The sequence below is a fragment of the Pipra filicauda genome, unplaced genomic scaffold, assembly GCF_003945595.2.
Source record: "Pipra filicauda isolate LSUMZ 115617 unplaced genomic scaffold, ASM394559v2 scaffold172_size1731463_pilon, whole genome shotgun sequence".
Classification (NCBI taxonomy): Eukaryota; Metazoa; Chordata; class Aves; order Passeriformes; family Pipridae; genus Pipra; species Pipra filicauda.
This window is the reverse complement of record NW_024104240.1, coordinates 1,044,829-1,060,333: the sequence shown is the minus strand read 5'-3', so window position 1 is coordinate 1,060,333 and position 15,505 is coordinate 1,044,829. Positions and strand designations below refer to the sequence as shown.

At 45.7% G+C, this 15,505-nt stretch overlaps 1 protein-coding gene across 4 annotated transcripts in view; it reads left to right on the top strand.

Moving 5' to 3' along the window:
* PPP1R12B (protein phosphatase 1 regulatory subunit 12B) overlaps window positions 1–15,505 on the top strand; it is a 131,499-nt gene that overhangs the window by 40,549 nt on the left and 75,445 nt on the right. For all 4 annotated transcript variants that reach the window (XM_039379674.1, XM_039379673.1, XM_039379672.1 and 1 more), the window contains exons 5-10: window positions 955–1,099; window positions 3,399–3,473; window positions 6,147–6,226; window positions 6,777–6,919; window positions 11,849–11,958; window positions 15,024–15,221. In XM_039379674.1, coding sequence (XP_039235608.1) covers window positions 955–1,099; window positions 3,399–3,473; window positions 6,147–6,226; window positions 6,777–6,919; window positions 11,849–11,958; window positions 15,024–15,221 — 751 coding nt within the window. The remainder of the gene's footprint in view (window positions 1–954; window positions 1,100–3,398; window positions 3,474–6,146; window positions 6,227–6,776; window positions 6,920–11,848; window positions 11,959–15,023; window positions 15,222–15,505) is intronic.

The window sequence follows — 15,505 nt, the reverse complement described above, 5'->3', positions numbered from 1 at the left end:
CTGCACAAAGGTGGCTCTGGATGGTGGAAATTCCCGTGATGGAAATTTTCAGTAGCAGTTTTACCAGATTTGCAGAATTCCCCTGGGATGATCTTCAGTATTTAAGGAACTTGGATAATAGTTTTGATGCACATGCTGCTCAGTGCTCTCACCTGATCACTGCCACAGAGGTGTGCACATGGCTCTGGAGCCTCAGACTACACTGACCATCTTGTGTTTGTTTTGGTGTTAAATATTCAAGCTCCAGATGCTGTGAAACACCAGCACTCTGGTCTGATGGAGATGGGAGGGCTGGAAGGGGCACAGCAGTGAGTGCCTGGGAGTTCCCAGGCAGCTTCACTTGGGAAAGATTTACTTGAACTATGCAAGTGTGAAAAAATGCATTTTGGGTTGTTTAACCCAAATGTGGATTATTTAACATATGAATTTCACCCCTGTCAATCACAGTAATGTCACTGGTGCTTACCTGGCAGTCCTGCTGGTCTCCTTATGGACCATCTCACACTGTGGCCTTGTGTTCTGGTAGAACCAAGCCCCAGCTCCATTTCCCAAACTTCCCTCTCATGGCAGGTGCTGTGCTTGGCTCCCTGTTGTGGGGATGCAGTTGCAGAGGTGCTGTTTGTGTACTCAGTGCCTGAGCCAGGCCAGGCTGTCTCCTCCACTCGAGCAACAGTTCAGGCTGGGTCACCAATGCCAGATGAGAAACTAAGGTGTTCTCCAAATTTATGGCATGCTGAAAGGAAACATCAATTTGACATGTTCCAGCAGATTTTACGTCAAAGTCACAGTTTTTCCACCACAGTTTGGAGCACGTGGAGTGAGGTGTTGCTTGGGGGAATAAAGTACAGAAGCTGCTGCTGGTGAGCTGGGCTGCTCTGTGCCTCACGGGGGAACTCTGCTCAGTCATGAAGCCGTTCTTGGATGAGCTGAGATCAGTACTGCTTCTTTTCCCAGGCTTCTGATCCAGGCTGGGTTTAATCTGAATGTCCAGGACAATGATGGCTGGACTCCCCTCCACGCTGCCGCGCACTGGGGGGTGAAGGAAGCGTGTTCCATCCTGGCCGAGGCTCTGTGTGACATGGACATCAGGAACAAGCTGGTGAGTACAGGACTAATGCAGTGTATTTTATAGCCAGATTAACAACAGCTTTATTGCCTGATGCTTGATCATGGAATCACAGACTGATTTGGGTTGGGAAAGACCTTAAAGTTCATCTCATTCCACCCCCTGCCATGGGCAAGGACACCTTCCACTAGCCCAGGTTGCTCCAAGCCCCGTCCAGCCTGGCCTTGGACATTTCCAGGGATCCAGAGGCAGCCACAGCTTCTCTGGGCAACCCGTACCAGGCTCTCATCACCCTCACAGGGAAGCATTTCTTCCCAGTATTCCATCTAACCCTGTTCTATGTCAGTGGGAAGCCATTCCTCCTTATCCTGTCACTCTGGGCCCTTGTCCAAAGTCCCTCTCCAGCTCTCTTGGAACCCCTTTAGGCACTGGAAGGGGCTCTAAGGTCTCCCCAGAGACTTCTCTAGGCTGAACAGCCCCAGCTCTCCAAGCCTGGCTCCAGAGCAGAGGAACTCCAGCCCTGTGGTCAATTTAGTGGCCTCTTCTGGATGCATTTCAACAGGTTCATGTCCTTGATTTGGGGGCCCCAGAGCTGAACACAGTGCTTGAGGTGGGGTCTCATAAGAGATCCAACATCACTATCCAACATCATGACAAAGTTACACACAGTGAGCAGTTCTGGCCTGTGCACTGGGGCATTTAAAAACATCAGAAAATAGAGGATCTTGACTGGAGGAAGGGAGAAGATATTTCAAATATCATAGGAAGAGATCTGTAATTAAAATTTAGGACCAAAGTTGTCATCCTGGTTTAGTGTAACCCTGGCCAATTAAACAGCAACAAAAAATCAATCTTGGAGTGCAATACAGTATATTAATATTAAGGTATAGGGCACTGAAAACAAGTGAGCCTGTTCTTCTATACATTGGTCATAACAGAGGAAATTGAAAAATTGATTCAGATTTGTAATAAATTAGTAAAGAAAAATAAGATGGAAGAAAAGAAAAGAAGAACCATTCCTTTTCCATCCTAATAGTTACAAGTTTCTCCTTGAAGAGCCCTTGGATTTTCAAGAGCTTGTCCAGGGCTGTTCTTGGTGTTCCCCTCCTTGCTGGAGTGTCCACGTTGGTCTTTGAGCTGCTTCCCCCCGGAGCAGGTTCAGGTGTGCCATGGCAGCTCCTGGGGGAGGAGAGGAAGTGGGATGTGCTTGGAGCAGCCCCGGGGGCTGAAGGCAGGTGGGAGAACGTGGTAAGAGAAACATGGCCCCGTGTGTTTGGGGGCATCTGCCTCTGTTGGAGACTACTGGAATCAAAATGCCTCTCTGAGGAGCCATTTTATCCTGGTGAGCTCTCTGACACCCAAAATACGGGGAATATTTTCTGTTTTAAATGCCACCAGGTGCTTTTCCAAAGTGTTCAGGATGTGTGGGGGGTTTTTATCGTGCCAGACTTGGAAAGAAACAGACACAGTTGTATTTGCTGCATTACTTTGTCCTTCCAAAGCAGGATTGTCTCCTTGCTGGGTCAGGTGGCCAAGGCTCCCTGCATTTCTTTGATCCCTGGCCATCAGGTTTCATTGCATGTTGGTAATTCAAGCTATTAGAGCTTCAGTTATGTTGAAAATGTAACTGATTTCTTGGTTTGTGCCCCAGAGTAATTTTTTTGGTTTGTTTTAGTTTATAAATGCCCATAGATGTGCAAGTGGATCCCAAATTTTTTGGCTGGCTGTTGGCTGGCAGCCTCTCAGGAGGTTTAAATACATGATGATACAGTAACCTAGAATCATGGAATCTCCTGAGTTGGAAGGGACCCACAAGGATCATCGAGTCCAACTTGTGACCCTGCACAGGACACCTCAAAATCCCACCCTGAGAGCTTTGTCCAAACACTCCTTGAGCTCCTTGGCAGGTTTGGGGTCGTGAGCACTGCCCTGGGGAGCCTGTTGAGTGCCCCACCACCCTTGAGGGGAATAATCTTTTCCTGATATCCAGCCTACCAACAGGTTGATCATATTCTTTCTCAGTACAAGAGCATCCTTTTTGGAAACCTGGAAACTAAACTATTGAAGTCCTAGCTGTTGGATTTGAGCAGCAGCAACCAGGGAGCTGCCCTGCCATGTGAAAGGTTGCTCACCGGACATGAACATGATCTTAGGTGTGAACATGATCTGTGATCTGTGGTCACTGTCACACGGGTTTCCCTGCTCTGGACCGAGTGTCCCTCACCTTCTGGGGAGGGAGGATGTGATGTATGTTCACTGGTAAATAGTGCTTTTTTTGACTGTTACCACCATGCCATATCAGATACCCTCTTGTGTTCTCTCACTGCACCAGGGCCAGACGCCCTTCGACGTGGCTGATGAGGGACTCGTGGAGCATTTAGAAATGCTGCAGAAGAAACAGACTGTGGTGAGTTTCTGGAGATCATTTTCCACCTCTCCAATTACCTTTCCACGCACAGGTCTTCTCCAAAACATATGGTGCCAACAGATGCAGGAAGCTGAGGCCCTGCTATTTTTTTTTTGTTAGTCGTTTGCAATCTTTAATCACAACAATATTTTTAATAGCTGGAAATCCAGACTGCAGCAAGAAGGTCAGTAGTGTGCTGGCATGCAGAGTTATGTGAACTGGTAAGGAATGTACAGTTCACCTTTGGGATTGTTATTATCCTGCACTTTGCTGGCATCAAACCCTCTCTAGCATCAAACTGCTCTGTTCCTAATGAGTGATTTCCCAAGTCCACTTTGTGTTTGCATCCAAGGAAATACACTATCAGCATTGAGAAAGTTCTGTTACCGTGTCTACCTCTCTTACAGTAGGGAGGCTTTGGATTGAGAGAGAAGAAATTATAAACTTCAGGGAATTCTGAAAAAATGGGAGATTTCAAAGCCGTATTATTCAAAACTGCCATTTCATAGTGCAGTGGAGATGCTGGAGGGGGTTATAAGCCACAAGTTGCCATAAAAAAAGGAAAACAAAAATATATCTTGACCAACATAAGGCCAGAAAGTTGGTTTTGGATTGGATTTTTTCCTATTTTATTTGATCTACTCAATTCTCTCATTCGGATGCTTCCACAAAACAAGCCAAGCTTCTTTAAAAGAAATTAAAAATTTTTATTATTTAAAAGGTTGGATTCAGAAACAGACAGAATGAGAACAGTGCTGATAAACCCCAGGAAAGTATTTTGAGGAACTGACAATGTGGGTGGTTAGAACTCCAGCTCTGATCACAACACAGCTGCTGCCATCCTCAAATAGCAGCCTTAACATTCACAGGAACTTCTTAAAAATTAATCAGCTTCTCCCTAAATGAGGTGTTGATAAATACTATCAGGGTTGTATTTTTGATTCCCTCCTCTCTCACTACCCCAGGATTCTGCAGATAACTGCTCTCCTTTAAAGCAAAGAAAAAGAAAGACAACAAGAAGTTGTTTTTGGTTGGGTGCTCACCCATTTTTAGGGCTGTTTTGCAGGGGCTACAACCCCTCTGTTCTCTATACAGCAGCACTATATAAGGGCCATTTCCGTTTATTCATTCAGTGTAGAACTGGGCAGAAGAATCCAGATTGTATCCCACTTCTTTTTTTTAGTGGATATGATTTTTTAATGGAAATGCCATTTTATCATGTGCGTTTATCATGTGCCATTTTTATCATTTAAAAATAGAAAACTCACATTTGTTAAGGACGAAACAGGCAATTCCATGACATTGCTCTAAGTCATTATTTCACTTTGAAAATGACTCTCAAATCAGATTTTTTTTACTCTAAAGCCTGAGGCAGAACACTGTGCTCTCCTTGCTTAAAGGTGTGCTGCTGTTATTGGAGAGCAGAGGGGATGTTTGTTTGCTGGAAGCAATATTTTGGTTTGGGTTTGGATTTTTCTCCCCGTCCCTATGAATGGAGTGGGCTGTTTCCTGCACTTCCCTTTGCTGTGCTCCAGCAATTTGGTCTGTTTAACAATGTGCTGTACTCCAAATTTTGGCTCTTTGCTGGAATCTGTGTAGCTTTTCCTACTTCACAGGTTGCCCAGAGAAGCTGTGGCTGCCCCATCCCTGGAAGTGTCCAAGATCAGGTTGGACAGGGCTTGGAGCAACCTGGGCTAGTGGAAGGTGTCCCTGCCCGTGGCAGGGGGTGGAACTGGGTGATTTTTAAGGTCCCTTCCAACCCAAAGAATTCTGAGATTCTGTGATTCAGAATTTGCAGAGCTTTTGCTTCTGGTGTCTGGTGTCATCAGCTCCTGTCAGAAGAGAAAGAGTAACTTTGTGAGCCACAACAAAACAGAGCTAGCCTTAAATTTAGCCTCTGCCATCTCTTCTTCTGTCTCAGCTACGTCTGGGCTTCTGGAAGGTACTAAAATGATTTTTGGGAACTATTTTGTCCATTAATGTTAGCGAAATTAATATTGCTGCTCTCTGGACAAAATGTTTCCATTGCTGTGGTGATCCCAGGTGTTCTTGTGCAATGACTTCATGCATTTGAGAGATTTAAGAAGTGACCCATCCTGACTTGAATGTTTTCCTCTGAGAACAAGTCAATAATAGCTACAAAGGCAGCGAATTCTTAACTGAATCCAGCCTGATTTCATGGGCACACACACGTGTGGGCAGACCTCCAGCACGGTCACAGAATGGTTTGGGTTGGAAAGGACTTTGAAGGTCTTGTAGTTCCACCCTCTGCCATGGGCAGGGACACCTTCCACTAGACCAGGTTGTTCCAAGTCCCATCCAGCCTGGCCTGGAACACTTCCAGGGACAGGGAGCCCACAGCTTTCTGGGCAGCAGCCAGGGTTTGTCTCTGGGTCTGGGCAGGGACTTTTGCAGGTGTCTTTGAAGGGTTCGTGTTGCAGTGTGAGGACCTGCTGGGTGTGTGGCCGTGCTCTGACAGAACTCGAGTCCAAAGCTCACAGTGCCCTTGCAGATGTGCTGCTGTTGGATTGGCTTGTTAAACAAATCCACAGTATTTTTGGTCTAGTGAGGCTGGGCTGACCTTGTGCTGTGGTGATGATTGGATTGTGCTGAGGTGGCTGGTTAACATGTCTCTTCTCATTCCTCCCCCAATCTTCCTGGGCTTTTTGACAGTTGCGAAGTGAGAAGGAGACGAGGAATAAGCTGATTGAAGCTGACATGAACGGGAAGCCTCAAAGCAGACTCTTCACCAAGTAAGTCTCTCCCTCTTATTTGAAAAGGAGCTGCCCAGGGAGTAATGGGAGAGCAGCTTCATCTGTCACAGCCAGCTGGCCTCAGCTGGGTCAAAAACAGTTCACTGCTGTTCATTTCGTGGTTTTTTTGTTTTTTTTTTAAATTTGAGCTCTCTCAAATACAATTTTAGTTGTTTCCTAACACACCCACTGAGTGGTGGAACAAGGGGTTGGGCTGGTGCTTGGTTCTCCTGCTCTGGCTGAGGATCAGTTAGAGCTTTGAGCTGAGAGCTGCACCTTCTGTTGCACGGAGCCCTACAGCTGCTGGGTTGGGTGGCTCTAAGAAATGAGAGACCACATTTTTTTTTGATGGTAAAAATGCTTGCAGATTTACAAAATGTGAGACTGGCAGTGGAATGCATGGCAAATGGCCCGTGCTGGAAATGCTGGGGTGTTGAATCCTATGCTTGTTCTATATGTAGTAAATCATGTCTGTGTGTTCCTGAGAAGTAGAACTCAGAATTCTAACTCACTCGCCTGGGGTAGGCCTTAAAGTTTCTATATTTTGCAGCAAAGAGAAGATTCTTTATGAGGAAGACACGCTGAAGTCCATGGAAATGGAGGAAGAGAACAAGGACTCGAGTAGTTCTAGTTCTGAAGAGGAGGAAGAAGCTGAAGATGAAGTTTCAGAATCGGATGCTGAAAAGGAGTCAGGTAAGACTTAGATTTAATAATCTCTTGGATTTAATAATTAGCATTCCAGTGTATATGTACAGAATATGGAGAAATCAGTAGTTCGTGTGCTAAAATAGCTGATCCAAATGCTGACTCACAGGTCAGCATAATTTTTTTAAAACAAAAATCCTGCACATCCTATTCAGTTTCTGCTTGAGATAACACATTGGTCATAGTTTGTTCTTAAACAGGAGGGTTTTTTCTTTTTGGCCCAGTTCAAGATAAACCCTTCAGGTCCTGCAGGATGGTAGGAAAGCAAATGAAGGTGTAGGAAAGCAATAACCTGTTGTGTTTGGATTACAGACATGAAACAAAGGGCTGAAGCTGTTCTGGGTAATTACAGAGATGAGGAACTTTTTTTTTCCTGAGTGTGATGTATAATAGTTGCAAAACATAGTGGAAAATAAAGATTAAGTGAATAGAGTCACATTAGCCTTTACATTATAACATATTGCTGGCATCTTACTCCCATTCCTTTTCCATAATTTGTATGGCTTCCTTAATTACTTTAAAAAGTGTTTATGTGCAGCACAGAAAGTTTAAATAAAGATACTTAATTTTACAGTAAGCTGAGACTTACTTCTACTTAATATTCTGCAAACACAGATGGATCTTGGTCTGTGATGTGTTTAATGGTGAAATTACTTTTAACATCAGCTTACTCGGCCTATATCCCAATATCCTAATACATAAGTCCTTGCAGAGAAGTGCAGTTTAAAGTTTTGTCCTGCTTCTGTGCCAGTGAAATTTTCACCTGTGTTCTGATTGTGTCATTAATGTTGCTGTGGCAGGGTGAGAGGGGTGGAGAATCATGGCTGCTCCTCCCAGAGCTGGTGTTACACCATGACAGGAACATGTGGGCATGACAGTAGCACAGGGAAGTAATCTTTTGGCTTTTAAATCAAGCAGATCTAGTGGAGAAGTCAGTGGTAGAAACAGACACACAGTAGAAGTCATATATTATTTGCTCCATAAATCAGGGGTTTTCCCTGATTATGTATATTATTTTTTAATATATATATTTATTTCTACATATATAAATTATATCTGTATAAATTATAGCTTTGTAGTTGTGTGCCAAACCTTGTAATCCTTTTAAACATGATGGGAGTTCGACCAAAACACCTCAAATGTACAGACCCCTGTAAGACCTGGAGCTGCGTGGGGTTTAACTGAGTCAGGAACAGCCTGAGATCCTTCAGCAAGGAAAGATCCACAGCAGTCACCATTAAATTTTGTGTAAAGCCAGAACAGGTCTTTTTATTGCATTAATTCACTGAGCAAAGCACATTATAGGAATCTATGTCAAACCACTCAAGCCAATACAAATGGAAGACAAAAAGCACTCAAGTAATGATTAAGCTTCAGGCTTCAGGCTTTGTTACCTGTGCTCTACTTTCCTCGAGAGATTAATGGCTCCTTTGAGACAGTTCCATCAGAGTTGAAACCCCACCTTGTAAACTTCTCAAGTCTCTGATAGAATGAACACGGGCTTGCCCAGCTGGGTGGAGACACAGTTGTCAGTTATAGCTTTTGATAATGAAAATTATAAATGTCAGTGTGTTACTGGTTTCAAGGACAGACAACTGTGTGCTGGGCTGATCCCACAGCGGGGGCAGCAGGGGAGGGGGAAATTCTGCCCCTCTGCCCTGCTCAGGTGAGCCCCCACCTGCAGAGCTGCCTCCAGCTCTGGGGACCCTGCAGAGGAAGGACGTGGAGCTGCTGGAGCAAGTCCAGAGGAGGCCACCAAGCTGATTAGAGGGATGGAGCAGCCCTGCTGTGAGGAAAGGCTGAGAGAACCAGGATTGTTCAGTATGGAGAAGAGAAGCTCCGGGGAGACCTAATTGCTGCTTTCCAGGACCTGAGGGGAACTTAGAGGAAAGATGGAGAGAGACTATTTACAAGGGCCTGGAGTGACAGGACAAGAGGAGTGTCTCCCCACTGCCAGAGGGCAGGGTTGGATAGGATACTGGGAAGAAATCCTTCCCTGGGAGGGTGGGGAGGCCCTGGCACAGGTTGCCCAGAGAAGCTGTGGCTGCCCCATCCCTGGAAGTGTCCAAGGCCAGGTTGGACAGGGCTTGGAGCAACCTGGGCTAGTGGAAGGTGTCCCTGCCCGTGGCAGGGGGCAGAACAAGATGAACTTTAAGGTCCCTTTCAACGAAACCATTCTGATATTCTGTGGTTCCAGGATTATCTGTTCAACATTTTAAATGCTTGGATGGTAGAGAAGACATGGGTATGAAAACACGGAAATTATTTCCTTATTCCTCTTCATTTCCTTAAATATCCCCATAGCTGTGTCATTCTGAGCAGTGCTGAACACACTGGTGATGACAGTTGTTCTGAAGTGTTCAAAGTCCAGATGAGGAAAAATAAAAATATTCTGAGTGATCTTTTTGAACCCAAAAATTCCACCTCCTTGGTAACTCAGCATAAAGCAGGACATGTTGAGGCCAGCAGTGTAACACAAGTTTAGTTTGAGGTGTGTTTTGAAGAGTCTCAGGTTGCGATCAATTTGTTGAATTCGCAGGGACTGTGGGAGGAAGAAATTGGATGAGGGAAGCAGTGAAATTGCTGGAAGGCTTCCGAGTAGCATTTCTGACAATCTGTAAGAAGTTTCTGTTCTTCAAACAAAGAGCATTAATGCCACTTTATTCATCTTGAGGACAATTCATTTGGAATTGGGTTGTATATAAACAAGAGAAAGATCAGTATAAAATTCTATGGTCATTATCTGTGCTGGGAACTATTACAATATGTAATTATTGGGAATTAAAGCAGGCCAGGGAAGCTTTCAGTGTTGTTTTGTTTAAAAACCAACCAAACAAAAACTCTAAGAGAAAGGAATTAGAAATTCCTTAAGAGAAAGGAATTAGAAAAATTAATTTTTACTCTCACCAAATTTTTTTGGGGAGGTTGAAGTAATCCTCAGCAGTTTCCCTTGACTGGAATTTGTCATGTTCATTGCTGAAATGTCAGTAAAATAAAGTGTGGGACCCTGCCCCGAAGCTAATGCTGCCCATGACTGTGCCATCTCCTGCTGCCAGCACAGGGTCCTTCAGCCTGTCCTGCTTCTGCAATCAACTCCCTTCAGTCACATTGCTCATAGTTAGAGCTCTTCCCAACCTGTCATTACCACTTAAGCCTGTGCCCTTCTAATTAGGCTTGACCTTAAAAGCGACCTCTGCACTATATACTTCCAGAGCAGGCTCCCAGTCCCCACCACCCAGCCTGCACAGCCTGGTGCAACCTTCCCTTCCTGCAGTGCCCTCTGGTTTACAGGCCTCAGGCTCAAGAAATCAGCCCAGGGCAGGGTGTTATTCCTTGTCCGTGTGCGTTTCCATGGACGCGGATGCCAAGTGTGCCAAGCTAGGAGGAATAGGTGACCTGTGGGCCCTTTCCCAAAGGGCTGTGTGACAGAGCACCTGAGTGTTTGGCTCCAGAACTGGAATCCTCTTCTGAGATGACTTGGATGGAAGTTGTGAGACAACATGGAGAGGGAAAGTGGCTGAGATTTCAGTCTCACACGCACCCGAGGGAGTGGCTGGAGTTGTGTCAGGAGAGGGTTAGGTTGGATGTTAGGAAAAGATTCTTCCCCCAGAGGGTGGTTGGGCACTGAACAGGCTCTCCAGGGCAGTGGTCATGGCCCCAAGGCTACCAGAGCTCAAGGAGTGTTTGGACAATGCTCTCAGGGCCAGGGTGGGACTGTTGGGATGTTCTGTACAGGACCAGGAGTTGGACTTGATGATCCTCGTGGGTCCTTTCCTGCTCAGATTCCATGATTCTGTCTTTGCCACTTTAATTCAGGCTCTGTCAGTCCTGCTCACTGCCTGTTATTTTTAAATGTTTCTCTTGGCTTGCTCTTTTCTGTTTTCCATGTCCTTTGAATCCTTTTTTTTGTAGGACTGAGAACATTTGTTTCAGAAAGACTGATCTTCATGCTCCAAGGTGCTGTCCTCCCAGATGCTCCACCCCAAACTGCTCCAAGTGTGGAACAGCAGATCTTTATTCCCTGCACATATCTCATTTGCTAAGACTGTTTGGGTGCTTATGCTTAAAATTACTTTATGTTTTCAAAACCGTGTTTGTGTGAGCACTCACAGCTCTCAGGAAAACATTTTGTTTCGTGTAGGTACATCATTTCTCAGGCAGGTTGCATGTGCCTGGGTTTTTGGTAAATAGTCTATCTTCCAGCCCTTTGCACTCCTGTCAACTGAACCTATTGCCTGAGACACACTTTCTGCTTCCTCTGCCCCAGTAATGTCTGGTGGATGTTCTTCTGTCCAGCTGGGTGCATAGATACAAAAATAAATGTAATGCTGTACAGCTGCACTTGTCTGACGAGCAGGGAGCCAGTTGTGAGCCTGGACAGGGATTGTTTAGCTTGCTTGGAGCCCTGGTAAGGGGTTTTGTTGGGCAGCAGTCCTGGCTTCCTGTAGAAAGATGGATTTTGCTGCAGAAGACCAGAAATTCTGCCCAGCAGCACAAGCAACTGCAGAGACCCGTGCAGTGAAACCCACAGCAGGCACTTGGGGCCGTGGGCTGTAACACACACATGTGCTCCAGCAGGAGCAGCACGTGCTGCTTTTCATCCCAGATTTTGCAAGGGAAGGACATTCCCAGATAGGGAACAAAATTGTGAAAAACAAAGAGTCTGTTTGTCCTCCTTTCTGCTAAGATTTTGCTTGTCTGTGGGGATCAAGTTCTAAAGCTTTGCCTGCCAAATGTATCTGTCCTATTCTTTAGGAAGTGGAAAGCTCTTTGCAGAAAGCCTGGCTTAGCCTTGTGACCTGAGGGGTCTGAGGTCACACGGCACTGAACTGGAGTGTAGAGCACACTCTATGTAAAGATGGGCCTTGGAAGGGCAATACTGAAACATTTGGTTTCTCTTCTTGTTTAAAATTTTAGAGAGGAAGGAAGAGCCCTTTGCCAACCACTCCAGCCGTGAATCCAGGCCCAGCATCACTGAGCAAATGCCACCACCCGAGCCCAACTCCTTCACTGCGTCTGCCAGAAGAGTAAGTGAATTTGGAATCAATGGGGACTCAGCAGTGCTCAGAAGCAGGAGGTGTTACTGGGAGATGGATGCTCTGAAACCAATTTTCAGAGCAGTTTAAGATTTGAATTTAGGAAAGGATGATATTAGGCAAGCCTGTTAAATCTCTGTGTTAATACCAGTGTAGGACTGGCCCCGAGGAGGGTGTTGGTACCATCAGGTTCCTCTTGAATCTCTGACCCTCCAAAGCAAATTGTGCTGTTCACAAGAAACCCAGCCTACAGCACGTGCTCTGTGTGCCATCAGTTCCGAGGTGGCTGATGCCAATCTCTTCCCAGGAGATCTTTCATCAGAACTGATTCCTGCTGGTGTATCAGTGGTGAATTTGGCAGTGTCATCACAAGTGCCCTAGACATGCCAAACCCTGCTGACTCAGTGATGTTACAGCCCAGCAAGGAGAGGTTTACATCTGACAGGCCAGCTGGACTATGGGAACTTTGAAAGGTGAAGCAGTTACTGCAGTCTTACCTGACTCCTCCAGCTCTCACATCACTCAGCTAGATGGCACCAGGAGACCCTGTTCTGCCCAGCACTGGTATCCTCTGCTGCTGGTTTCTTTTAGCACCAGACCATGGAGAATAGCCACGCAGGCACCTGGCCCCAGGCTGAAGCACTGGGTGCGTGTCAGAGGGAAATATTTCTTGCTTAGTCACAGTTTTGTATTTTTTGTATTTTTCACATGCTACTCAGTGAAATTTCTCATCCAGATCAAATGAAACAGAGCTCCTCTGGGCATTGTTCAACTCAGGCTGGCTTAGCAGTGGAACTGTTAGAGGTAGAAGGATACTGGGAAGTGAGAGCACTTTGGTTAACCTTTTCCCAGCTGCAGAGGTTTGGTCTCACTCCTTTGAGATGTTTAACCCAGAATAAGGCTGTTAGGGTATGGAAGGTGACCTGTGTGGAGAGCAGTTATTGATTTGACTTCAGTCACTTAAGATCAGTTGCTTTACCTTCTCTTACCTGTTTGATTTTTCTCCCTGACAGACTGGGCTTTGGATGAGAAAATACAAGTGCTTCTGTTGTCCTCCATTTGGGGAGTTATTAGGACATGCTGTGTTGTTCAGAATTTACAGGCAGCAGCTTTTGTTGTGGATTTGAGCTTTCTCTGAGGAAAGCATCAAAACTTCGTTAAAGTGTTAGAGCTGTGTAGGTCAGTAGGCTGGAAGTGCTAGAAATGGTGCAGTACAGATTAACTCTCTGCATTTGCATTAAAATGACATAAGCTGAAAACATTGCTCCAGTACTGCAGGCGTAATTTGAGCTTTGCAGTCCTGAGGCTGAGGGCAGAGCTGCACAGTAACTCCATTTATTCTGGATGGTTTACATCATGTAGAATATGGTGTAATAATGCTTAGATCATCTCTGACTGAAAGCCTTGTCTGCCCAGTGTCCTGCCCCTCACAGAGACCATCAGAAGATAATAGAGAAGACAGAATCTTGCAGGACTTCTGTCCCACCTTCCAACAATTGACATTTCAGGGAGCTGCTGAACCTGGGGTACTTTTTGTCTTCAGTAGCCCCTGTTGGATTTTTCCTCTGTGAATTTGTGCAGTCACTTTTTGATTGGAATCCTCTAATGTCCAGGGGCAAAGGGCCCTTCAGCTTAATTACAAACCCTACAGAGCTCCCTGCCCCTGTTCCATTAACCTGCCACACGCCAGATTTGTTTGCTGCCCATTGTTCCCTTATGGGAAGGACCAAGGGATCCTTATTCACTCTTCTGTGTGCCACCTTGGTACATATCTCAGCCTGGAGATTCCTAATATATTGAGTATCTCTTCATACAAAACCTCTCTTGCTCTGCTCATTCTTGTTGCCTTTCTCTGAATCTCTTCCCTTCTCATCTAATGCTGAGCTGTGCATGAGACCAAAGATGTGATTGTACCCTGCAGTAATATAGAGCTGTGTTGTGTATTCTGTACTTTTCCAATAATTCCTAATAATTTGTTTGCTTTATTTCCTTTACAGCTTGGTGTTGAGCCCCTGTACAAGTATCTCTTGTGATGCTCAGGCCTCATTCTTGGTGGCAGTAGGCAGCTTTTTGTAAGACTTGATAACCGTAGCTGAAGTTGTGCATTTAAGCAGTTGTATCTTTAAGGAATGATATATGCTGGTCAGAAGTGCCTCATGTAGCAAAAAGCACATGTTCTGTGCTCTGTACAGAGTCTGCAGTTACCTGCCCACAGAAAAGGTTGCACTAGGAGAGGCCTCTGCGAGGCTGCAGCCCAACCTCCTGCTTGAAGCAGGGCTGACTTCAAGCCCTGACCTGATGCTTTGATCTACCTGAGCTCAGCTGAGTATTAAAAGGTCTCTGGGGATGGAGATGCTCCACTTCCTTACCCCCTGTCGCAGTGCAGCATCACTCCTACCAGGTGGTATGTCTCCATGTCAGCAGGGATTTCCCATGTTGAAGCTTCTCTGTTCTCTTTTCACTGTAGACTGTAGACAAGTCTGGTTCCATGTCCTCTGTAAACCCATCCTGAAGTAGCAGAGCAACTAAATCCTTTCTTTTCCATGCTAAACAATCCAGGTTTCCTCAGTCTTCCCCTTAGTGTGTCGCTGGCTCCAGCTCCCTGATGATCTTAGTGGATTCTCCTGGACTCCCTGCAGTTTGATTGGTGTGAGGGGTTTATTTGCAGCCAGTCCCAAAAGACTTGAGTACTTGTTTTTGGTTTCTACCTTTACTGAATAATTCCCCCTTCCTAAAAGGGTGCTAATAAAAGCTTCATTGTTCCTTGTATTCTTTCCTCAAAGCTGGAGGAGGGCATTGTGTAGGCAAAGAGCTGCCCAATGACACAAGATTCCTTTCACTGTGTGTCCTTGGGGATGAGGCACTACATCAGGTTCCATCCCTGCGAGTTCACCTTGAGCTCTGTCCTGTAATTAAAGCAAAGCAGGAAATCAAAGTCACTCCATCTTACAAGTGTAGCCCAGCTAAAACTGGGGCTTGTTGAGACACTTTCAGAACTTAGAGTGTGCCTTGCAGTGCTCTCACTTCTTCCCCATGTCCGTGTTTCTCCTCTGCAGTTCAGTTGGCTCAGCAGGCCGGAGGAGCAGAAGGATGAGTCACCGTCGTCGTGGCGGCTGGGGCTGAGGAAGACGGGCAGCCACAACATGCTGAGCGAAGTCGCTGCCACTCGTGAGGCACAGAGAGATAAGGCTGCTTCCATCTATCGTTCCTCGTCCAGCCCTCGGATATCTGCACTGTTAGACAACAAGGAAAAGGTTTGGCTTTCAGCACGGATGCATTAGTGCATCCCACTTCACCTCACGTGTTTAAGACACTTTCCCTTTGAGTTATTGCTGAGTTTTGTATCCATAACTTCATTCTTTGTTTCTTTTCCTTTGAAAATTATTCCTCTCATATCAGTTGTTCCTCCAGAACTGGAATTTGTTGCCCCTTTCACCTAATTCGTGCTCAGTTTGGACTGGGTTGACCCTGAACAGGGGCTGCCAGTCTGATGTGGCCCATTCTTTACCAGAAAATACCAAATCCAGACAGTAGCACA